Genomic DNA, 27,049 nt, shown 5'->3' on the forward strand with positions numbered 1-27,049 from the left:
GAAATACATTTAAACCTCAATTGACCTTTATGGTATTGCTTCTGAATATTATTTCTGTTAAACAATGAGTGTAGATAAGTGGAGAAGAAAAAAATGACAACAGAGAACAGATTTTAAAATACTTAAGGAAATAAATTTGGAAATAGTAAAAAGACAATAGAAGTACAGGTCTTGAATGAATATGTATTTTTTTGGTTTTTAATACTTGGTGATTGGGTGTAAGGGAAGAATTAAGGTCTTTGGATTATAAGTAAGAAAAAGGAAAAAAAGAAGAATTTTGTAAAGAATATGCAACTAGAAGGCAGAAAACCTGAGATCTAGTTAGGGAATATGTTACTAAATGCTTGGGTAGCTTTGAGTGTATCAGTTTATTTTAATTATGGTCAAAATGAGCTCATGTCTTCCGATATTCTGAAATTAAATGATTCTCAAGACCAGTGATTCTTAGAATGCAAGTTATGACAAATTAACCAAATAAAATGGAAAATATCTGACAGTTTACCTATATGCTTTCTCTGATATTTTTAAAGATTTCAGCTTTTTTAAAAAATACTTTTATTCATTCATTTGTCGGCTATGCTGGATCTTTGTTGCTGCTCAGGCTTTTCTCTAGTTGTCATGTGCAATTTTCTCATTTAGGCAGTTTCTCTTATTGTAGAGCATGAGCACTAGGGCGCAAGGGCTCAGTAGTTGCCGTCCTGGGTTCAGAACACAGTCTCAGTAGTTGGAGCACATGGGCTTAGTTACTCTGTGGCATGTGGGGTCTTCCCAGACCAGGGATTGAACCCGTGTCTCCTGCATTGGCAGGCACATTCTTTACCATTGAGCCACCCAGAAAACCCTCAATGAATTTTTGAACTATTTGTGGTCACTTCCTTTTGCTTCATGTGGTAGTTACTAAAGTGTATTAATAAGAAGCTAAAATCACCAAAGAATAGCAACATTGAAAAAAAAAAAATAGGAGATTCACATTGTTACAAAAATATTGAAAGAGTAAATAGGAAATTAGTTCAGGTAACTCTTTTGGGAGGAAAAAAGGTAGTAGTGAATGAGGGGATTTCATTTCAAAACATTTCATGATTGGTTTAGGACTGACAACCCTTCCTGGAGGTGAAAGAGGAGTGGTGAGACAGACGTAAACAATTCTCTTGACGATGAGTATCTTCAACTAATATAACTTAAATTTTAGATAGTTAACACAAATACTCTGGGCATACCTTCAGTAAGTAGTAGTATGTATATTAAATATGATGAAAATTAGTTTTTAGAGTTCTTCCAAGAGTCTAACTAAAATATAAGCCTGCCTAGCAATGCACTTTGTGCTGGATTTCAAGACCCATTTCTAAAGTTACATAAGTTGTAATAATATGTAACAATTTACTAAGAAGGGGAAAATTATTTCTCAGTTAACTGTTTGTGACTAATACTTGAAATTATAGGTACAATTTTATTACATACTCATAGCTAAAACATATATGAAATCATCTTTATTTAAATGTAAATTATGGGGTTTTTGACCTTTAACTTTTTTTCCTTGACAGTAAAGTATTGTATTTTATTTACTTAATTTCAGGCGAAAGGTTCTCAAACTGCAACAACCTCTGGCACTCAGAAAAAAGTGAAGAGAACTCTGCCAAACCCACCACCTGAAGAGACCTCCACAGGAATTCAGTCAGCCTACAGCACAGTGGGCACAGTCTCCAGGAGAAGGATCTGCAGAACCAACACGATGGCCCGAGCCAAGATTCTCCAGGATATAGACAGAGAGCTTGATCTTGTGGAGAGGGAATCTGCCAAGCTTAGGAAGAAACAAGCAGAACTTGATGAGGAAGAAAAGGAGATTGATGCTAAGTTACGGTACCTAGAAATGGGGATTAACAGGAGGAAAGAGGCCTTGTTAAAGGAGCGAGAAAAGAGAGAGAGAGCCTATCTCCAGGGAGTAGCTGAGGATCGTGATTACATGTCCGACAGTGAGGTCAGCAGCACCAGACCAACGCGAATTGAAAGTCAGCATGGCATCGAGCGACCAAGAACTGCTCCCCAAACTGAATTCAACCAGTTTATTCCACCACAAACCCAAACAGAATCTCAGCTAGTCCCTCCTACGAGTCCATATACCCAATACCAATACTCTTCCCCTGCTCTTCCTACTCAAGCACCCACCCCATACACCCAACAATCCCACTTTCAGCAACAGACTCTGTACCATCAGGAAGTTTCACCTTATCAGACTCAGCCAACCTTCCAAGCTGTGGCAACGATGTCCTTCACACCTCAGGCTCAACCTACACCAACCCCACAACCTTCTTATCAGTTACCATCACAGATGATGGTGATACAACAAAAGCCACGGCAAACTGCATTATATTTGGAGCCCAAGATAACGTCCAACTATGAGGTGATTCGCAACCAACCCCTGATGATAGCGCCTGTTTCTACTGATAATACATATGCTGTTTCCCATCTTGGTAGTAAGTACAACAGCTTAGATTTGAGAATAGGATTGGAAGAAAGAAGTAGCATGGCAAGCAGTCCAATATCAAGCATATCTGCAGATTCTTTCTATGCAGATATTGACCATCATACTTCACGAAATTATGTCTTAATTGATGACATTGGTGAGATTACCAAAGGAACAGCAGCTTTAAGCACTGCATTTAGCCTTCACGAAAAAGATCTGTCAAAAACAGATCGTCTCCTCCGAACCACTGAGACACGTAGGTCTCAAGAAGTGACAGATTTCCTAGCACCTCTGCAGACTTCGTCCAGATTGCATAGTTACGTGAAAGCAGAGGAGGACCCAATGGAGGATCCTTATGAGTTAAAGCTTCTGAAACAACAGATTAAACAAGAATTCCGGAGAGGAGCAGAGAGCTTAGATCACCTTGCTGGTCTTTCTCATTATTACCATGCCGATACTAGTTATAGACATTTTCCAAAATCTGAGAAGTACAGCATTAGTAGACTCACACTTGAAAAACAAGCAGCAAAACAACTACCAGCTGCCATACTTTATCAAAAGCAGTCAAAGCATAAGAAATCACTAATTGACCCTAAAATGTCAAAATTCTCACCTATTCAAGAAAGTAGAGACCTTGAACCTGATTATTCGAGCTATATGACTGCAAGCACTTCATCTATTGGTGGCATTTCTTCCAGGGCAAGGCTTCTTCAAGATGATATTACTTTTGGCCTCAGAAAAAATATTACAGACCAACAAAAATTTATGGGATCATCTCTTGGTGCAGGACTGGGCACCTTAGGGAATACCATTCGGTCAGCTCTGCAGGATGAAGTGGATAAGCCATATAGCAGTGGCAGCAGGTCCAGACCTTCTTCCAGACCTTCCTCTGTCTACGGGCTCGATTTATCAATTAAAAGAGATTCTTCCAGTTCTTCTCTAAGACTGAAAGCTCAAGAGGCTGAAGCTCTAGATGTTTCCTTTAGTCATGCATCACCTTCTGGGAGAACTAAGCCTACCAGTTTGCCTATTAGCCAGAGTAGAGGAAGGATACCAATTGTGGCCCAGAATTCTGAAGAGGAAAGTCCACTCAGTCCTGTTGGACAGCCAATGGGGATGGCCAGGGCTGCTGCTGGACCCCTACCACCAATATCTGCAGACACCAGGGACCAGTTTGGATCCAGTCACTCTTTGCCTGAAGTTCAGCAACACATGAGAGAAGAATCACGGACTCGAGGCTACGATCGTGACATAGCATTCATCATGGATGACTTCCAACATGCCATGTCAGACAGTGAAGGTAAATTGGGCTTCAAACTACCTTGCTACTCTCAAAACTCAAACTCTTATTTTTCTGCATGTTTAATTTTCCTTCTCCAAGGATGTGTGCTATTTTTCTTGGTGTGTCTTTTGCATGTTTACTTCAGTTTTATTTCTTGTAAATGGAAATTCTATCTTGTGTATAGACTTCATAGCATGCTCTTTATTTCTTTTTAGTTTATCCTTTTATCGTTGTTTCTTGATTGTTTGATTTGTGTGGTGTCTACTTTTCCAAAACCATTATCAAATAATTGTGTCAATAAAATATGGTCATCCTTTAAATCTATAGTTGGAAAGTTTTTTCTTGTATGTTTCTTTTGTTTTCAAAAGTCATTTTTAAAGTTATTAGTTTCTTTCAGTTTGTTAAATGATTAAGGTTTTAAGCCATTGACTATTCCGCTAGACTTTGTAGTAGAAAATTATTTATCATTTGTGAGATCAGTGTTTGTTAATTCAGAGAATGTTCTTGAGAACGTTCAGGTGAGTCCCTAATGTTAGCATAATGTACAGTTTTATAATTCTACTTAAATAAAAGGCTTGTATTTTAATTTCTCTCTCATTGTGAATGCCATGGTTGACAAGCATTGTAACATTGTACATTTTGTATTACATACTAAAAACTTAGTACCTAATATGATATTGACAGTAAACAACAGTATTATCCATATGCTGGTCAATATGTATGAAGCACTGGTTAGATCTTAAAACTCGAAATTTGTACATTGCTTTTGTGAATTTAGGTATTTGAGCTGAAGCTTTCTTTGTGTGTCAGTTAGACTTTTCCATGGGTTTCCTTTTTGCATTGTTTCATTTTTTTTTTTTTGCACTAAATTGTTTTACTAGTTTTTCATATAGAACAAGTGATTTATGGCAAGAACATATTTAACTAAAAACTTTATGGTGATTTTTTATTAAATCATATAGAACCATAAGGATTTTAGAAAATGACCTGACCAAGTCTTACTTAGAGGACAAGGTTGAAGAGGTACAGAAATGTGACATTTTGCCCATGCCAAGAGGACTTATTACTCTTGGTTCTTTTTTTTTCCTTCTCCCTCTGTGGTTTGCATTTGAATATAAGTGTAGCTTGAGTCCTAAAAATAAAATATTTCTCATCCAGTAAAAATGTATTAATTCATAACTTTGGAGATGGAAAAGCTCTAAGCTAACATGAACATCTCCTCTTTTAAATCTAACATTTTCCCTGGGGGCTTGCAGGAAAGTGTATTTTCACAAGAAGGATTTTCTTTCTTCTGTATCTCGACACCAAGATGATATTAGGAGTTTAAGTGTAGGTTAGATGAGGACAAAAGTAATCACTGGATCTGAAGGAGAAGAGACTGCTTTTCCTAGTGAAATTCCAATAGACCAGTTACTTTCTGATTTGTTTTTTCTCTATAAGCTGTTGGATTGACCATTTTTTATTGATAATTAGCCAGTTAAATAAAACACTATTTTTTTTACTTTAGCCAGTTGTTTGAATCAACCATCATAGTTAAGTAAGAGTTACATGGAAATTCTTCTTTTTTTCTTTTTTTCACAGTCCACATTTAACACACGCTATATATGTATATGAATATATATGTATATATGTAATGACTTCTACAGAATAGAAAGGCTCATCAATAGTAACATCTGTAAAATAGCAAAATAAAACAAAAATTAAAAGGTCAATCATATAACTAAACACCAAAGGCTTTGTGTGCATGATGTACGTTTATCTGGAGATAATTTGACAAATTCATTTATTCATCATAGATTTTGCCACCATGGTGCCAGACATACAGATGTTTCTAGACATTCTGAAATATGGCAGTTATTTACATACAACCATGTAAAAATAACCAAATTTTTCTCATTTATATTTTTTGACAATATGTACTCATAGTCACCAAAGACTATGAGAAAATTGTTTTGATAAAATATCAAAACACATTAAAAAATACTTATCAAAAACAATTTGTTAAGTATTTGGAAAGATCAGATTAAAAAATGCATGTTAATCTCCAGCAAATTATTTAAACTAATTTGGATGAGACATCATGCAGCACCCAAAATTAAGAAATTGAAAGATGACCCCAGAGAAGGAAACAAAATGAAATTTACATGAAATTAAATTGAGTTAAAAATGTTATTTTTAAATTAAGCAGATAAGAAAAGTAGTCATAAAAAATCATGTTGGTATAAAATTATACAAAGAAAAACTATAACAAATTGAATTATATATGTAATATTATCTGAGTGAATTGTAGTGATGTGTTTTTAAATGTTCTGTATTTTCTTTGTGTTTGTATCTCATAAATGTATTACTTTTTCTTCTGGTGAACAGTGATCTGCTTTTTTTTCTTAATGTTGGATTACGTGAGTAATTAAGAAGAAAAGTAAAAAATATTTTTCCCAGTCACATAACTTATGACATTATAAATTCATGAAGTATTAGAGACTTTTTAAATAAAAGTTTGCCACATATATACTATATCTATGTTTGAGTGATACTAAAACAACTTTGAAATATATAACATTCCAACAGGCTACTTAGTATCATGTAAACAAAGAAAATTTAACTGAGTTCAGATTTATTCAAATTTATTGTGTGCTTTCTTTGAATTCAGTTAAACTCTTGGTTATAGACAACCAGATGTATTTCAGATGTATTCTATATGACTCCAGGTAATTTTGAAATACCTCATTTGAGGTAAAATCTAGGTAGATATAATTTTTTTTCTTCTTAATTCATCTGTATTTGTTACAGCTTTTAAAGCAGAATGATTTGAGGTAGGCACAATTTATGTTGCTTAATAGTTATGACCATCAGCCTAAACTCTACAACTTAATATTCATTCCTGGTTAAGAACAGAACAGGAAGACTAGATTGGAGAAAAACTAAACTTGAAACAATCAAGTTATATTTCTGCAACCACAAATAATTTGTTGAAAACATTCTTTTAAAATATACTCATGTTAAAAAAAATGCATCAGTACATACAGTCTTAAAAAAATTCCAATGAATATTTTATACAGAATAGAATTGGACCCCAAAACAGCTTACTTGCATTTTACACTTAAGAGAAGAAAATATAAATAGCCTAAAACAAGGGGATGCTAATCTTCAGTGAATTATTTAATTTGGAAATTGTTATTATTATAAAATTTTGTTTTTAAAGTTGGGATCTCCCATGGCAGATCAGACAATTGCAATTACAAACATTTAGCATTTATGTCCAACTTGCTGTTGGGCTTCCCAGGTGACCCTAGTGGTAAAGAACTCATCTGTCAATTCAGGAGATGGGAGAGACTTGGGTTCAATCCCTGGGATGGGAAAATCCCCTGGAGAGGGGCATGGAACCCCACTCCAGTATTCTTGCCTGGATAGTCCCGTGGACAGAGGAGCCTGGCAGGCCACGATCCGTAGGGTTGCAAAGAGTCAGACATGACTGAAGCAACCTAGCACACACCAACTTGCTGTAAACGGTGAATATAGAATTCGATTTCAGAGAAGCCTTATTCAATCTTGTTTTTCTTGATTGATAAATTCCTATACAAAGCATGGTAGCTATCCTAACTTATTTACATGCAGAGTTATTATAAACATAACAAAGTATGTCATCAAAATTGGAAATAAATTGACAAAATGTATATCCAGTTGAAATTCTGCCTTATTTGTATAGACACAGCCAAGGAAACATTTTAAAAGATTCTTATTTTAAGTGCAATTAGCAAAGTATATATTCAAGTGATATCAGGTACAGTATCCAAGGTAGTCATTTATTAAAATCAGTATAGACTATTTTTATGAGAAATGTTATTAAAATATATAAAAAGTAATATAAAATATTAGTGTGTTTGGTGATAATCTAATACATTTTAGAGACTAGTGATTAAATAATGGATTTGTTTTGTTTACTTATCAAATTTATATTAAATATTTCTTTCATAAATGTAGTCACTTGGTGTCAAGTGAAAACTATGAAAAAACGTAGTAAATACTGAATAGATTGTGAGAAAAGACTGTGTAACTGTTAATGAGGTTCATTTGACAAGTATTTATTTTAAACTGTGCTTATCATAATTAGGATATTTAACTTTCTTTAGTTGATGACTAATTTTCCTGTCTCATTCATTTCCCAAATACTTTATGAATATTGTGGCATTTGCAAGGCACTGTTTTTAGTATTGAGGGAGAACAAAAAAACAGAAGACATGAGGCTTACCTTCAAGCAGCTTAGAGTCTTAATAGGGGCAATCAGACAAGTACATATACAACCACAAACCAGGTATGTACCATTGTATTGCCTCAAATCTAAGACTGACTAAATTATGACACATTGTCTATCATTCTGTGTTTACTGAGAGGAAGTTCTGTGGTTAATCAGTGGCATTGACCAAGATCACAGGAGGTGTAGAGGTGAGTAATGCTGTATATGCTGTGGTTTTGCCAGCCCTGCCAGTAAAGAACTAATGGAAATTGCTTGGGAAAAAGTCTTCAGAGAAAATAGTGGAAGAGAAGTCAGTGATGCAGACAGAAAGAGAACTGTAATGAGATAGAGAGGAATACTCAGGAGTATGGCATTGTTGAAACCAGAGTTTCAAAAAAGCATAGACTGATAGCATCCTCTACAGATCTTTCAGGATAATACTTGAGAAGAGGTGCTCCATCTGCCATTTAGGAAGTAACAGTGTACTTCCAGAGACTATTAATTAGGGATCCTTTTACAATGCATAAAATTTTCTATGAAGTCAAATTCTATGTAATAGGTAAATAATGATTTGGGATCACTAAATAAGAACTTTAAAATGTCTTCGAAAGTACTAAACATTTAATGGGATGAAAAATTTTAAATAATAGTTATATACTCAAATATAGTTATATCTTCAAAAAAGTATTTTAAGATGTTAAGCTTTGACACATTGTAAGTACAGAAAGCAGCCTACCAACTCTTTAATTCCTAGATCTGTGATCCCACGGAAAATAACTTTAATTTTTAACAGATCAGCAGCCCAGGCTGGATGCATGAGACAACTGCTCGGGCCTGGTACACTGGGAAGACCCAGAGGAATCGGGTGGAGAGGGAGGTGGGAGGGGGGATCGGGATGGGGAACACATGTAAATCCATGGCTGATTCATGTCAATGTATGACAAAAACCACTACAATATTGTAAAGCAATTATCTTCCAACTAATAAAAATAAATGAAAAAAAAAAATGACAGGACTAAAAAAATAAATAAATAAATAAAACCAGATTGTGAGGTCAGAAAAAAAAAAATTAGGCTACCAGATGATTATGGCACACATGTTCCTAGCACTGATACCTAGGATCCTCCTAAAAATAAATGTTTTCATTTAGTTATGAATGTCATAGATGTGTCATGTTTTCAAAAGATGCTCCATTGATGTCCAAATCTAGCAGCCACATATTGGTACTGGGTTGATATGATAGTGGAAAAATAATTGAATCTTCTGTATTCAAGAAATGTGTTTTTCTTAGATTTTAGTGACATATAGTGGGGAGAAGTGAGGAGGTGGAACTGATGGACTGAGGTTGAATAGAATGACTTTTGAGAAATATTCATTTGTTCATTGATTTATTCAATCACTATCTAAATTTATTTTTTCACCTGATTAAAATGTTAATTTTGTCTTACTTTGCTCTGAAAAGTTGACAAGTGGCACATGTTTTTTTTTTTTTTCCTACGTTATTCCCTCATACAGAATTTTTAACATAATGCAGGAAATAATATTTCTGATCCCACTGGGAATTCTGTTTGAAATGCATGATCGGTTAATAAGCCTAAAAGCATGTTGGTACTGCAGATCATCTACTGCCCTCTGTCATCTGTATTAGTTGGAGTTGCAATGTTTGATATTTGCTTGATCTCCAAAGCCTATCACCTCCGTCGTGAAGAAACAGATTGGTTTGACAAACCCAGGGAGTCTCGTTTGGACAATGGACATGGTCTAGATCGAAAACTACCAGAAAGATTGGTCCACTCTAGACCACTAAGTCAACACCAAGAGCAAGTAAGTGCTGTATTGAGCAATGTCTTTTAGATTTCTCAAAAAAAAAGACTCATTTCACTGTAGAATGGTCTCAGTTATCCCGAAATGCACAGGACTTTGATCAATCAAGTTCACAAATGATTTTTTTTTTCAGTATTTAAGGTGGTAATTCCCTTACTTCATCAGCCATGACTGATTGACATTGAAGCATAGCTGTGATGCTTCTTACCAGGCAATTTAAGTGATTTTTTTGCTTCTAACCGACAATTAAGCCGTGCAGCATACCCAACACTGCCATGCAAAGAAAATACATGAAACTCCTAAAGGGCTTACAGAATATAGGGTAAAATAGACTTGGGTAATTTCAGGGCCTTCCATTAGAATATGCCCAGTTGTTAAGAAGTAGCAAATAAGAAGATGACCAAACCAAGCAGCTGGGAACAGAGAAAGCTTCACCTGGGAGTAAGGGAACTGATGTTATATGGAAGTGTTTTATGTTCATTATTGGATTTTATATTCAGAACAACTTTCATAAAGTAGATTTTATTAGTTAATATCTATAGGTTAAAAAAAAAAACTTAGGGATGCTATTAACTATTACATAAATATAATACCATAACTTGTGATCTTATTCACTTTAGAACAAAAGAAATGATGTTTAAATTGAACTTCGATAGATACTTGGGAGATTAACAGTTGGATAACCTAAGGGAGGTTCCTCTGGTAGGTCACATGGCCTTAAATCAGTTGCCTTAACGGATCAGGTATTTGTAGGTATTTGTATTCATTATGATCATTAAGATACTCACAAAAGAGATAGTTACTTATACCATGTACATTAACTCCTTTATCATCCTGTCTGATTAATGATTCATTGATAAACTGACAACTATATTTCAAACAACAAAAAAGAACCATATGAATTTACTATAATTCAGTACTTGTCATGTTAAGGTATAAAAGAAAAAAAGACTTTTGCATGTAAAAATGCTGTCTAAAAGATAGGATCTATGGTCTTAGATTTGAGTTTTTCCTAAGCAATTTCAGTTTTCATAGACAAATTTCTAACTGATAAAATATTTTCTCAATTTTATTTTGCTCTTCTAGACGTTCTCACGCTTTATTGAAATCTATTATCCTCTGTTTATTGTAAATGAGAAAATTTAAAAATTAGAATCTTTCTGAATGTGTTTAAAAATATTAGTTTATCTCTTATTCACAATTATAGTCAATTTGTCAACTAAAAATAACTTCCTTGAATTATTTTTTTATTATAGGAATCTCTCTGTAATGACTTACTTGTTGTGCCTTACTCATCTTGTTTGTTTCTCTGAAGTTTAGTATTTTCCACAAACCAAGATCAAGATAATGAAAATACAGATCCTTTCAAGGAATCCTGATAAGATGAAATATAAAAACTGAAGAGCTAAAAACATAATAACTTTCATATAGTTATTTCCCAACACTTCTGAGTATGCAATCAGAGTAGTCTTGTCCACCTAATTAATCCAACTAATATTCTACAGGATATATTTTAAAATAATCAGTGTCCATCCCCCAAAATTATATTCTAGAAACTGTATGTAAATGAAACATAAATATTCCTAATGAATTTTTTGTTCATAATTATCTGTTACTAACATATACAGAATTTATGATTTGATTCACTGAAGACATAACACATTATATTTGAATTATAAGTATAGAGCAATAAAATGCCAAAATTAAGCAGAGAGGCTATATTTGAGAATGATTTAATGAATTTCTCTTTGTTTAATAACATAGGAAATGTAAGACTCCTTGTAAATTTAATAATGTGTATTTCATTGCTGAAAATTATTTTCACATTTGTATTTTGTTATCTAAGCTGTGAAGTGAAAGTTTCTCAGTCATATCCAACTCTTTGTGACCCAATGGACTATATATTCCATGGAATTCTCCAGGCCAGAATACTGGAGTGGGTAACCTTTCCCTTCTCCAGGGGATCTTTCCAACCCAGCAATCAAACCCAGGTCTCCCGCATTGCAGGCAGATTCTTTACTAGAAAGCCACAAGGGAAGCCCAGGAATACTGGAATCGATAGCCTATCCCTTCTACAGGGGATCTTCCCAACCCAGGAATTGAACCAGGGTCTCCTGCGTTGCAGGAGCATTCTTTACCAACTGAGCTATCAGGGAAGCCCTTTTAACATATAAACAAAAAACTATGCAATACTCAAAACTTAAAAACATGTAGAATTATAAATTAATTATAAAACAAACAGCCATATAACCACCACACAAAGAAAGGGAGTGTTTTCTTCCCCTTGAAATCTATAAGTGCTCTTTCCAAATTGTAATTTTCAACCTCTCTCAAACAAGTAGTGAGTATACTGACTTTTGTGTCAGTAATCTCTTTATTTTTCTTTATAAATTTCTCTATGTGAAAGCTACATAGGAGATGATATGTTTTGATTACATTTAAATGAAGTTCATGCTTTTTTGTGTTAATATTTATCTTCAAATACTCTCTTCGTATCAAAATTATATTTTGGTATGGAAAGAATGCAAAGTGTCATTCTTGTTTTAGTCATTTATTAGGGTCTGTTGTTTCTGCCAGACAAAAATAGGGACAAGGCCAGAGGGTAGGACTGATGTCAATTAATCGCCCTGTTCCTCTCCCCAAGAGCAAGGTTTCTGACATCATAGTCTTTGGCTAATTCTCCATTGACAGAACTATCACTTGTATGCTGTCCAGAAAAAGGGTTCTTCTCTGTTTACAAATATTTCACAAGAAATTATGAATGCTCCCTTTCTTTCTTTGTGTGGTGGTTATGTGGCTGTTTATTGGTTTATAATTCTGCATATTTTTCAGTTTTGAGTATTGCATAGTTTTTTTTTGCTTACATGTCAGATAAAACATATAAACACTAATGTATCTGCTTTAAAAAATATTTAACATAAAACATACATTAGAGAGCAGAATATATCTGACTTTAGACTCAAAATCATATGAATTATAAAGCCAAATCTGCAAATCTCTATGTGTTTCCTTTTGTATGTTTAACCTTCACACTATTCAGTAGAAATTCAACTCTGCTTTGTGAATTGAAGAGATCACCTGACCTCTTTCTTTTTTTTCCTCAGTCACTCCATCAATAAATAGAACTAGTACCATTCACAGCATTGTTGCAAAGGACAAAATTTCTCTACTAGTACAAAATGCGTTCATTCTGCACTAATGTCCGAGCCTTGTGCACTTCCCATGTGACCACTATACTGAGGTACATTGGGCACCTTTGAAATAGTCACTCTGTCTTTGTTCTGGGCTTTGGATGTCTTCTTTCCTCTTCCTGAACATTCCTCCTCCTCTTTTCTCTTGACTTAACGCTGTTCATCACTCAGGGCTCCATGTGCATACCTCATCTTGCAAAAAGCCTTCTCTGACATTACCACCACCGTCTCCCCGTAAATGTTCCTACTTTGTGCTACAGTAGCGCTCCATGTATTGTGTCTTGGGCTGTGAACTTTTAGAGAGCAAGCACTCCCTATACCATCCACCATGGTGTCTATTCTGTGCCTAACACAGGGCTTGATACTCTGTCTGTTACATCTAGCATACAAGGTATTTAAATACGGGAAAGGATGAATGTCTGTATAAATAAAAGATATGTTAACACAAGAGTTACTGTTTCACAAATATAAAGGGCCAGTTCATGAACATAATTTCTTTTGAAATACTTGTAAGTTGGGTACATCTTTCCCTTTCTCCTTTGCCTTTCACTTCTCATTTCTCAGCTATAAGTCCTCTTCAGACAACCTCTTTGCCTTCTTGCATTTCTTTTTCTTGGGGATGGATTTGGTCACCACCTCCTGTACTGTGTTATGAACCTCCGTCCATAATTCTTCAGGCACTCTGTCTACCAGATCTAATCCTCTGAATCTCTCTATCACCTCTACTGTATGATCATAAGGGATTTGATTTAGGTCATATCTGAATGGTCTAATGGCTTTCCCTAATTTCTTCAATTTCAGTCTGAATTTTTCAATAAGCTCATGATCTGAGCTACAGTCAGCTCCAGGTCTTATTTTTGCTGACTGTATAGAACTTCTCCATCTTTGGCAGCAAAGAATATAATCAGTCTGATTTCGGTATTGACCATCTGGTGATGTCCATGTGTAGAGTCGTCTCTTGTGTTGTTGGAAGAGGGTGTTTGCTACGACCAGTGTGTTCTCTTGGCAAAACTCTGTTAGCCTTTGCCCTGCTTCATTTTTGTACTCCAAGGCCAAACTTGCCTGCTACTCCAGGTATCTCTCGACTTCCTGCTTTTGCATTCCAGTCCCCCTTGATGAAAAGGAAATCTTTTTGGGGTGTTAGTTCTAGAAGTTCTTATAGGTCTTCACAGAACCATTTGACTTCAGCTTCTTCAGCATTAGTGGTTGGGGCATAGACTTGGATTACTGAGATGCTGAATGGTTTGCCTTGGAAACGAACCAAGGTCATTCTATTGATTTTGAGATTGCACCATAATATACATGTTAATGAATTATCTATAGTAACAAAGCAAATTTGAGTTATATCTGATAGTTTTAAGATTTTCAGTTCACATAGTTTAAATGAAGATCTTTAATGCAGATAGAAGAGGAAGGAAGGAGAGGATGAGGGACAGCAGAAGAAGGAGAAAAGATGAAGGGAGGGAAAGTAAGGAGTGCAGGAGAGAAAGTAAAAGAGAGTGAGAAAAGTAAAAGAGAGTGAGACAGAAGAGGGGAGAGTATGGAAGAAAACAGGAAAATGCACACTCTTTTGTCATGAACATATACAAGATTCACAATGGTTTACAAAGCTATTGTTATTAATAGTATGAATTATGTAGATTGATTATATGGACCATGATATTTTTATAATCATGCAGATGATATTTTAATTTTACTTTGCAGAATTCATATAATATTTTTGGACTTGACAGGATTATGCTGTTGTCTGGGGAGAATATTTTGTTCATCAGAGGCCTGATTAAGCTTATTCTTTCCTAAAGAGAATAAAACCTAAAGGCTGGCATTGTTTGCATTTTTCAGTGCATTTTTCTTTTAAAATCCAGAATTCTAGCCATTTTAAAGATGAATTTTCAGAGGCATATTAAAATAACATGAATATTCCAGGGAATTTTTCTTCACAAAAAGAACACCCTTTTAATTGTAAATTCTAGTTAATATTTTATCTTAGTAACCCCAAACACTACCTAAACACATTCTGAAGTGGGTAGTATTAAATATCTCTTTACTAAACCTTGTTTTATCTAATTCCAGTCAAAAATTCTCCAGAAGTGATGGATACAAGATTTTATACTATTAAAATCCTATTAATATAGTTTTATAAAGATTTTAGTATTTCTGTCTTTCATTATTTCACAAATCTCTTTTGAAAGCCAAATTCCGTAAAATACACAGCATAAGTTTGCATTTGCTAATTTCATTTCAGAAATCTCATTTTGTCAGATGGAAACAGTGATAACACAGTCTACAGTATTCTCAAGTTCAAGTCTCAGTAACGAGAATTGAAATCACGGACTTGTAACAAAGGCATTGAATGTTGTTTCTTCTAACTGAAGGAGTGTCAGAATTAAATGAGAAATAATGCCTTTGCATACAAAGAAGGCTTCAGAAAATATTAAAATGAGCAAAGATTTTATTTATTTATGCAGAATTAGTCTCGGCGTCAGGAGTATCCTAAAACTTCTGACAAATGTGCTCAGCAGAAGCAAAATTCTACAATGATACCAACATAACATAACATATTCTTTCCTGGTAAAGTGATAGAGATGCAGAGTTGGAGGATCTTTGTCTTTTCTCTCTTTAAGCTTGATGGCTGAAAATTAAAAGTGCCTCTCTATTTCTAGGCTGTCCAAAAACAAAATCAGCAGAGGTCAATTTTCCATATACAGTCTCTATGTATTACCATAGTAATAGATATCCTTATATGTTAACATATGCTTGTTGATTTTCCAAACCCAACAAATCAGTTTGCAAGAGAAACTGATTGTAAATGTGAAGACTATAATAAACTCAGAAAACAATAGTATCATTATGTAGTATTCAATGCTTAAAAGTGTCATCATTTGAGAATCTTCTGTTTTCATTGGTTGAATCACTGTAGTTTGAAAAAAGATAATTATATATATTGCCCTTTAAATGTCTTTAACATTGATTTTTCACCATATCTTATGTATGTCTTAGATTATACAGATGGATGGGAAAACTGTGCACTACATCTTTCCACATGCAAGGATAAAAATAACAAGAGACTCTAAGGATCACACGGTTTCAGGTAAAAGAAATCAAATAATCTAGTTCTTTTTACTTTAATGTCAGGTTGAGATAGGTATTTGAATTTGCTTAGGTGACATTAAATTTAAGAAAATGCATTTTTCTGTCAAAAACTATTGGAAAATTTCAAAAAATAGTCAGGCTATGTATTTAAATATAAAAAAATAATGCTGTAATTATTAATATGATACATTACTAAATGGTTTATATTTAGATCATTCTATATCTTCATTTTTGATGTGCATAATAGTAAATGCTACATAATTATTGCACTGTTGAGTAATATGGTCATAGGACCATAAAACATTCTTACACAGAAACTAACTTAAATTTTACTAAGGAATAAATTCCCCTATACGTTATAAATTTGAACATTATCAGTTTTGCTCAGTTTTGTTTGTTTGTTTGTATTCTTCTTTAAATTAACCATATGACAGAAAATTTAAACTTGTTATTTTGAAAAGACTTTGGATCCTCAGAAAATAGAATGATCAGTTCTTTTGCCCACTCTTTACCCAGTTTCACTAATGTTAGCATCTAACCACAAAAAGTGATCAAAACCAGAAATCAGCATTAATATGATGGTATTAAAATATCTACAAACCTTATCCAAATTTTGAGTTTCCGCACTGACCCACTAATTTTTTTTCTGAGGATCTAATCCAAATCTCAGATTGCATTTAGATTATTAAAATTTCTCTTGTTTATATCTGTGAGGTAGAAGTATAAATTTTATCAAAGTTAATAAATTTTCAAAGTATGAATATTACCTGTATTCTCACTCAAGTACATTTTCTGTGTTAAGTAGTTAATGTATATCAACAGAAACTATTCATCAATACATATAAATATATGTCAGTGGTATATCTAACATAGCATATATGTTAGATGTTTATTTTTCTTTAAGGACTGATACAACAGAGGACAAAAAGTGGTATTTCTTCAGTGTACTTGCTGTTGTTCTTTACAGATTTGAGACCCTACGGTTTTGGAACAGGTTTTGATTTGAGCAATTTTTTTCCTTTTATTTTCATAGAGAATGAATTGATTAGGAATGTAATGTTTTCCTTTTAAGATAGGATAATTTTTCTTCTGCCAGAGATAGATATTTCAAACTTTCATAGTTTTATTACATGCAAACTGTATTTTAAGCACTGATGAACATTCCAGGGGTGAGTCTTAAAATCCAGGGACTCTTTGTAGAAATAATTACTTGCTGCAAACTATTTCAGTTCCCTCCAGCTCATAAAGCAAAACAACATAATACTTTCTAGCAATGCCAAAATTATTTTTTTCAGCAAAAATCTTCAAACCATTTTTACTAAATCACCAGGACTCTATATCAATATGTTTTCTATTTGTATTAATATACTGTGTCAAAGTAATTATCCCTTCAACCTTATCATTTTTCTTTTGCAACTTATTTTAATGTTTTCTTTTGCTACGATTAGGGAAGAAGTTTGTTTTCTTTTACCGCAATTAGGAAAAAATTATAATTTTTATTTTAAAATATAAGAATAATAGAAATCAGAACTATTGATTTGTTATAATTATTCTAGTCTGAAAATTTGTTTCCTCTATATATAGATTTTGCAAAATGAGAAAAGAGGATTATAGTTTTGAATTATATACTAGTAATATATTATCTCTATGCATGCTCCTTTTTATTTTAATATTTGTCTAAAATAATAATAAAAATACTTGTTATATTTATCCTGCATTACTACTGAATGTATTTTCTTTGTATACCATAGTAGCCTGATCTCATTCTAAACTAAATATTTTAAAACAATTTGTATTGTCTTCAAATAAGTCTTAAGTACCTCAAAGGGATTTAAATACATGTGTATGGGCTGCCCTGGTAACTCACATGGTAAAGAATCTGCCTAAAATGCAGGAGACCCAGGTTCAATCCCCAGGTCAGAAAGATGCCCAGAAGAAGGGAATTGCTACCCACTCCAGTATTCTTGCCTAGAGAATTCAATGGACAGAGGTTCCTGGTGGGCTATAGTCCTTGGGGTCGCAGAGTCTGACATGACTGAGCCACTAACAGTTTCACACACAAAAAAAATTTATATGCAAGACTAGAGTAAGGAATGGCAATTTTTTCCAAACAGTATCTAGCAGTTTGAAGTTAGTGGCGGACAAACCCTGGCATAGAGCATTTACACTCCTGGCTAATCTCTGTTATTTGCTGGTCTACCAAAAGCTTAGTTTGAGTGACTAAATATTTGATGATCCTAAGATTTTACTGGTTTTCTAGCTATCATGTCATTTTTATGTTAATATTTTCATGAAAAAATTGAGTATATCTTTTAGAGATGCATACTCAAATATTTACAGATGAAGCAATGTCTTGTGTAGAGTTTGCTTCACAATTAGCTGTGCAGAAAGTGGTGAAGAAATAAATGGAACAGAGTTGACATAATTTGATTAATTTGGAGCTGAAAGATTAACTACACTGGGTTTTATTACAACCTTGTCACTACTTTTTTATATGTATGAAACTTTGGATAATAGAAAATAGTTATGTTAAGTAGTTAGAACAGGAAAAAGGAGTCCAGAATGGCGGTGGCTAAAAGACAAGGAAAGGAAAAGCTCGTGAAAATAGAACAAAGGAAGATTCAAGGACCAGAGTGAGGACCTCAGGTAAAACAAACAACTCTCCTGGCTAGCCCAATTTACATAGGGCAGACCCAGGGGGAGGGGAAAAAAAATATAAAAAGAGGAGCCAAAATTGGGCTGAGGGCCTCTCTTCTTTTCATGTCTTTTGGGTTGGCATACCCTCATGCCTCGAGGATGTATTTACTTTACTTTCTAAATAAAACTGAGCTGTAACACTGGTCCGTCTGTCACTTCAAATTTTTGTTGTGACAAGACAGAACTGAGGAAATTACAAACTCCCCCAACAGCCCTCAGAAGGATCAGTGTTACAGCTCCATGTTACAGCTGTTTTACTTATAAAGTAAAGGAAAATACATCCTCGAGGCATGAGAGCATGGCAACCCAAAAGACTCGAAGAGAAGACAGTCCCCTGGCTCAATTTTGGCTCCTCTTTTTACTTGTTTTTTTCTCCTCTCCCGGGTCTGACCTATGCAAATTGGACTAGCCAGGAGCGCTGTTTGTTTTACCTGGGGTCCTCACTCTGGTCTTCAGACCTTCCTTTGTTCTATTTTTGCAGGCTTTTCCCTTCCTTGTCTTTTAGCCACCAGCAATCAGGACTCCTTTTTCCTGTTCTAACTACCTAACAATTAAATTCCTGTTTGTCATGTTTAGAGAAAGACAGCAGTGCCCAGTGGCTTCATCAATAGGGAAAAGACTATCTAAGCTAATAATTTAACTGCCTTTGTAAAACAAGATGAGGATATAATCAAGGAAGGAGAAAAGAGTAACATGTAATATTTCTGCTCTCTCAAACAAAGGGGGAAATGTCATTAGCAAACTTTGATTTTCATTATAGAAGCTCATTGAAAGGAGAATTAAAATATATCTTTTATAATATTTTAATAGACCATTCTGTGTCTAGCCTTAAATTATTTTATAAGAATTATATGAAACATGGACTTCACAGAAAAAAATATATTTCTATTGATACTTATTGAAAGCAAAATAATTTCATAATATTAATAGCAGACAGAAATAGAAAGTGTTTTTTTTTTTTTTTTTTCAATTCTTTCTACTGTATGGCTGTCAGAGTGTTAAGCCAAGAACCCTCATGGTTCTCAAGATTGTTTCTGGGGGTTTTCAAGGTCAAAATTATTTTCATAGCAATGCTAAAGGTAACATTTACCTCATTTTTCTGTGAATATACAGTAGAGTTTTTCAGAGACTACATGATGTATGACATCTCAACAGATTGTATATAGAGCAGATAAGAGAATTCAGCTGTCTTCTATTTAATTCAATATCAAATATTTTTGCAGTAATGTAAAACAATGCCACCTTTCTCATAAATGTTTTGTTTTTAAAATACATTTTTTAAAAAATGACTTATGTTAACATGGAATGAGTTTATTAATACTTTAAATTCATTAATAAATAAATTATCAGTTTTAATCTATAGTATAGAAAATATACAAAATTATAACCCACATAAATGAAAGCTCATTGAGGTCCTCAATAATGTTAAAAATATAAATGGCTCCTTGAAACCAAAATGTTTGTGAAATACTTCTCTAAGAATCTTTATAGAGTAAGTGAAAAAAATTCTAAGCTTTTTTTTCTTCCTATACAAAAACTTATTCAAATAAATTATATTTTATAACTGCTTTTAAACTTATATTGAATACATTTTAAATTTTTATTCATTAATACTTATTCATAGAACACCTGTAGTGTGATTTACATTGCTGGGTTGCTAGAATGAATCCAGCAAAGACCTTGATCTACAGATTATTCACACTTTAATAGGAGAATCTGAAATGTGAATAATTACTATAGTAAAACCTAAGGAACAACTGAGACAAAGTCAGGGAATTTATAAAACTTTATTGTTCGTAGACATCTGTATATATGTATAGGAGTGTGCACATATACACATGTGTACCATTATTTATACTATTTTATGATGTTTGCAGAGGGAAATACATGCATACTCCCTTCTGTTAAGTGGTCAATAAGTTTAAGCAAATAGATCATTTAATTTTGACTGGAAGCTTCAAAGATATACTTATAGGTGCTGATCAACAACTGTACAATGGTTCTGAAAACCTTTAGTCACCCAAGCACAAAGCAGTGAAATGGAGAAAATAGGGCATGAGTTTTAGAATCAGAAAGTCCTGAATTGGAGTTTAGCTCTATCACTTATTTAAATTTTGAGAATGAGTACACTCATCCTTAAAATAAAATCAGCTCTCTATATCTCACATAAAGCCCAATTGCAAGTGAACCTGACACAAAATCTTATCCTTAGTGTACAATCAAAAGAATGTTATTTTCTCTTAGAAATTATCAGAAAAAAAGATAAAATGTAATACTCAGGAAGTGAGTCTCTTTCTTTTTTATTTAGAGCTCCATCTTAACATCTTCAGAAACACAGCTGTTCAAAACAAGTCAGAGAAATTCTTCTGGATTTAAAAAAGATATTTGCTTATGTTAAAGTTCCATACTGGACTAGCTCCACTGCAAGGTTAGAACGATGGATTAGTGTAATAGCAGTGTCTTCGCTGGATATAGTGGCTCATTTTCTGTACCTCTTTATTCCACCATCTTCATGAACTTTTAGAAACAAGAGACAAATGTAACAGATCTCACTGGATCTGAGTTGGTAGGAATACCAAAGGTGAATAGCCCTTTTAAAATTATTATTTTAACAACTTTATTGTGATGTAACATATCATGAATGTGCATGTTATAAATGACTTTTATAAATTTGTGGAGTTGTGTGACTGTCATGACAATCTTGTTTTGGAACATTTCAAACACTACAAAAAGTTCTCTTGAGTCTGATAGCAATTGCCACTTCCAGCATTCCTCTCCCAGCCACAGGCAGGAAGTTTACTTTCTGTCTCTGAGACTACCCTTTTTGGGTTCTTCATATAAATTAAATTGTGTGGTTTCAGTTTTGATGTCTGACTCCTTTCAATTACCAGGACTTTTTAGGTTTATCTATGTTGTAGCGTGTATCAGATGTTTATTCTATTTATTGTTAAGAAGTACTTCATTTTTTGAATTCTCTATACTTATCTATCCATTGGATTTTTCGTGGTTTCACTTAAAATTTGCACACAAGTTTTACTTTGGACATATGATATTTTTGTACGATGTCCTAGAAATGGAGTTGCTCAGTTACATGGTGAGTTTCTTTTTAACTATTTAAGAGTTGCCAGATAGGTTTTCCAAAGTGAAGTTACCATATTCCATTCTTACCAGCAATGTCTAAGGATTCTACTTTCTGCATGAGTTTGCCAGCACTTTGTAATGTCTGTCTTTTGGGGAGAGTGTGGATGATAGTGTGTTGTTTTAACTTGAATTTTCCTAATGACCTATGATGAGAGTGAAAGTGACAGTTGCTCATTTGTGGCCAACAGTCCAGGGAATTCTCCAACCAGAATACTGGAGTGGGCAGGCAGCCTTTCCCTTCTCCAGGGAGCTTCCCAACCCAGGCATCAAACCAGGTTCTCCTTCATTGCAGGCGGATTCTTTACCAACTGAACTATGAGCATATTTTTAGGTGGTTAAAGTCAAAGCATACATATTCTTTGGTAAAATATTTATTAAGAATTTTTCCCCATTATTCATTTGAGTTCTTTGTCTTTATATAGAGTTGTAAAGTTCTTTATATATTTTGAATGGGTCTCTCATAAGTTACATGGAGTGCATCTATTTCCTTCTAGTTTTTGTCTTGTCTTTTTATTTCTTAAAGGTGTATTTTAAAGAAAAACTTTACATTTTAATAGAATTCAATTTATTATTATTTTTAGTTTGTGAACCATGCTGCTAATAGTGTATTAAGAACTATTGTGAGGTCAAAAGATTTTCTTCGAGAGGTTTTATACCAGAAAATTTCTCTTATGTTCATATACTTTAAACATTCAGGTCAGTTACCTATTTTGTACCTATTTGTGTATATGGGATGATGCTGACATCCAAGTTCATTTTTTTGAACCACTAATGAATATTTAATTGTACATGGACCTTTTGTTAAAGAAACAAATCTCCCATTGAATTGCCTTGGTATCTTTATCAAAAATCAATCTACCATTAATACAAGAATTTATTTCTGGAATCTCAATTCTGTTCTGTTTGATTATATGCCTAACTGTTACACTGTTTTGCTTACTCTGTAGCTTCATATCAAGTTTTGATATCTAATAATGTAATTTCTCCAACTTTTTTTTTCATTGTTTTGGCTACTCTAGATTCTTTTAATTTCCATATTTTTTAGTATCTACTTACTGGGATTATAATAGGGGTCACATTGAAACTATAAATCAATTTGAAAATAATTGCTATCTTACCAACATTGAATCTTCTAATTCATGTATGTGTAATATCTCTTCCTTTACTAAGCTTTCCTTTAATTTTTTAGTACAGTTTTATAGTTTCCAGTGCAAAACTAGAATTTCTTTGTTTAATGTCATCCTAATTATTCTGTTCTTCTCGGAAGAATTGAGAGTGGAATTTTTTTTAACAGCTTTCTTAGATATAATTTCCATCTTATGAGTTTCACTCATGGTGAGTGTAAGATTCAATGATTTTTTTTGCCTTTTTTTAAGCTTTTTATTTTATATTGTAGTATAGCCAATTAACAATGTAGTGATAGTTTCAGGTGGACAGCAAAAGGACTCGGCCATACATACACAGGTATCCAAGAATGGAATTGCTACACTAACCTTTTAGTTTATAATCTTACTAGTGTTTTTAGTTCTAATAGGTTTTTTTGTGGAATCCTTAGGGTTTTCTACAAGCAAGATTATGTTGTCTACAAATAAAGACAGCTTTACTTCTTCCATTCCAATGGGAATAAGTTTGTATAAATTTCTTGTCCTTATTGCACTTTCTAAAACTTGTGGTACCATACTGAGCAGAGTAGTGAGAGGAGACATCCCTGCTTTGTTCCTAAAGAACATCAGTGACTAGTTGTGACAGTAATGCAGGGATTCTACCCTAAGCCTATTATAAAATCCCTTCATCTCTTCCCCTCTAAAACTCATTGGAAAGATTTTTATTGGCCTAAAATTTTAGAAAGATGAGCAGAAGTATTTAAGAACAGCTTTTAAAGCAAACAGTATCTGATTCGACTTTGCACTTTCTTCTCTTCACCAATGGAACTCTCAAATCCTGGCAATATGAAGAGGTATTGAATTAATTATGTTTTCATATTTGAAAGAGGATAAAGAGTTTACATGCATGCATACATATATATATATATATACGTACTCAGAAAATAAACCCTCATACTCACTCTGGTTTATATTTCAATAATTTTTTAATGGAAATGGTTACATTTGTGACAATAACCTTATTTACATAGGTTAGGGTTAGGGTCATTATATTGTACCAATATGCAACCAAAGAAATTATGCATGTACAATTCTAAGAATGGAAATTAAAATCTCAGATAAGTTTGAAAGATATGAACATAGTTACATGTTGTTGTACAGTTGTTCACTGTACACTTGCATATTTTTCCTTTGCTTCTAAAATATTTTGAAAGTATAACCAATTCCACCAAATACAGATACCATTCTTCTTTTTCTTTCTTACTAATGAGTGTTTACAATGAAAACCCACAAATTTAAAGTAGAGGTTATTTAGATAGATAGTTACATTCAGACTCTAGGTGGAACCTTCTAGATGGTAATAATAGTTCTATAAGTATCTTGTTTAGTATTTCTTGAAGATATCATATTATAATCAGCAGATTAGTTTAGAAAAATGCCCCCATGTTCCATGGAATATATTCCATAGTCAGTAAAAATACTGGAACAAAAATTTAGCTATCTTTTATAACTGTTAAATTTGCTTGAAAATTTTTCCAAATAATATAGGATTACAGAAAGTAGAATTAAAATAGACAAATCTTTCACTTTCCCACTGTAAAAGTAAATAGTTCATGTTGAATGAAAACTGAACCTCAACCTAGATATGAGGCAGACATGCAAAAAGCCTGTGGTAACAATTCTACTTCCAAGAATTTGCAAGATATTTGAAGAAGTAGAGCTAATCCACAGCAAACATTGAATACATGAGATTATCTACTAAAAGTTAAAATAAGTCACAAACCATGGGTACGTGTATATACACATACAATTTTTGTCCTGCATATCTTCATTTGTTCAAAGAATTTATTAATGGGAGATAGAGAATATATCTTTCACCATTTTCTCATGAAGATTTTCATTTCTTTTTCCTCTTTAGAAATCTAAAAAGCAAACCTCCCATCTAGTCTTCTAAATATATGTATCATTTTCAACTCTCTTCTTTGTATGTGTATGTGAAATGAGTATGTGTGTGTCGTGTATATATAGATAGCTGGCTGGCTGACTGGATGAATAGATAGATAGATCCTCAGTAAATTATGGTAGTAGTGAAAACTATAAGATAAAAATGAAAACTGTCATAATCTGACAATTTATACTCTCTTTCTTTCCTTTCTTCTTTATACCCAGGTACACACCCAGTAAATGTTAGGAATATATTCTAAAGTAGTTTATATACATATTTTGTATATAGGGATAAATTACCTAACAAAAACATTTTCCTGTTACATCAAAAGTTCTTCATAAGCATAAGTTTAATTAATTTTATTATGTTTGTAGATATTTAATCGTCTATATCCACCATTCCTCAGTTGCTAAACAGTATTTACTATTGGTACTAGCTCCTCATTCACATCATCACTTTTTCTGACATCAGTCAAGATAAATATTGCTTGTAGAAATGTGTTCCTGCCATTAAGTGACATTATAGGCTGTACTTTTAACTGGGGATGGATGAACACATTTTTCTGTTTTTCTTAATAAATTAAAATTAAAGGAATTAATGGTTGATTCTGTAAGGAAAGGGTAAAGACATTCAAGATGTTTAACCTACAGTTTAAGGAGGGTAATTTGGTGATGTTAATATTAAACATAAGGATATATTTAGATATATATATATATATATATATATATAGTATTTGAGTTTGTCTTGGAAAATTGATAATAAGAAATGAGATTCAATTAAAAGAGAAAAGACTTCTAGAATATTTTCTAAAATTATCTTCTAGAATATTTTTTTGACAATTAGAATGATGAGCAAAGAACAAGAATGTGGGACTCAGGAAGAAAAGTGGGCTCTAATCTTGGTTGTTTTACTTGCTAGCCAACCTAGCCAAGTTTCTAACCTCCCATAGTCTCAGCTGCTTTGTCCTAAAATGGGATGGACAATGCCTAACATGAAAAGTTATAGAGATGATTTAAAAATGCAAAGTAGGAGAAACTCTAGAAGTGTTACTTGTGCCATGAGCACTTTACTATACCCTACTATGCTCTGCTATCATCTAGCATAAATGTTGATATAAAACTTGGTCTTGAAAATATGCCTTTACACTAAAGAAATCTCATCAATCATCTTTTGGGATCCCAGATTGACCATGTCTTAAAATTGATATGGGTATATTGACCACATTAGAAATTCAGTATATGTATCTGTTCTATGAAATATTTAATAAGTGATGAATTGCAACTTGTGAGTGATTCAACCATGAAAAATAAAGCCAAATCTTAAATTAAGAATCTATTTTTATTTTTTCTGGACAGATCCCATGGGAAAATCCTTTAAATATGACCAGCTATTTTTAAATTTCTCATTTTGTAATTTCTAAAATGGCTTAACACTATATATATACACACATATATATAAAATAATTGCATAAATAGTGGCTAATAACTTTTCTTCATCTTCTACTCTTTATTAGTATCTATCTAATGTCTTATTATAGAGTCAGTCCTGATGAATCTTTAAATGCTAATATCTAAGAAATCAACTTTAGTTGAGACTGAAAGTCATATATAATACATGCTCTATGTCATATAGTAAATCCTAGCCTTCACTGATCCAGTTATGTTCAGTTTGGATCATCAATTAATCTCTAAGAACAGGAACAATGAGCTAAGAAACTTGTGACAGAAAAGCTCCACAAGTGGGGCCACAGAGAGCAAGTATCTTATTTAACTCTGACCCTTGGCAACCCTTTGTAAAAACATGCAGTTAATTTGTTTTGTTTTTGTTTGGAGGCTAAATCTTCAGAACACTTGCTCTGGTGTAAAAGCAGGTCTCGGGATGATAGTGGGGAGTAGGGGTACTAGGGGAAAAGAGGGAGAATAGAGGGGGGAAACAAGGAAGGAAGGATGAAAGGGAGGAAGGAGGAAGGAAGAAAAGGAAGGAGTAAATTCATTTGGAAGTATCATGTCACCTGAAAATAACCAGTATTTTACCAAAATACACCCCTACTAGATAAATGAAGAAGCAGTCCATAATTC

The 27,049-nt window shown here is 33.3% G+C and overlaps 1 protein-coding gene across 1 annotated transcript in view; it reads left to right on the forward strand.

Moving 5' to 3' along the window:
- Window positions 1-27,049, forward strand: part of PCLO (piccolo presynaptic cytomatrix protein) — a 379,046-nt gene that overhangs the window by 243,927 nt on the left and 108,070 nt on the right. The window contains 3 exon segments of the mRNA XM_061165135.1: window positions 1,574-3,761; window positions 9,665-9,801; window positions 15,993-16,083. Of these exon segments, the coding sequence (XP_061021118.1) occupies window positions 1,574-3,761; window positions 9,665-9,801; window positions 15,993-16,083 (2,416 nt within the window).

The sequence above is a fragment of the Dama dama genome, chromosome 18 (assembly GCF_033118175.1).
Source record: "Dama dama isolate Ldn47 chromosome 18, ASM3311817v1, whole genome shotgun sequence".
Taxonomy (NCBI): Eukaryota; Metazoa; Chordata; class Mammalia; order Artiodactyla; family Cervidae; genus Dama; species Dama dama.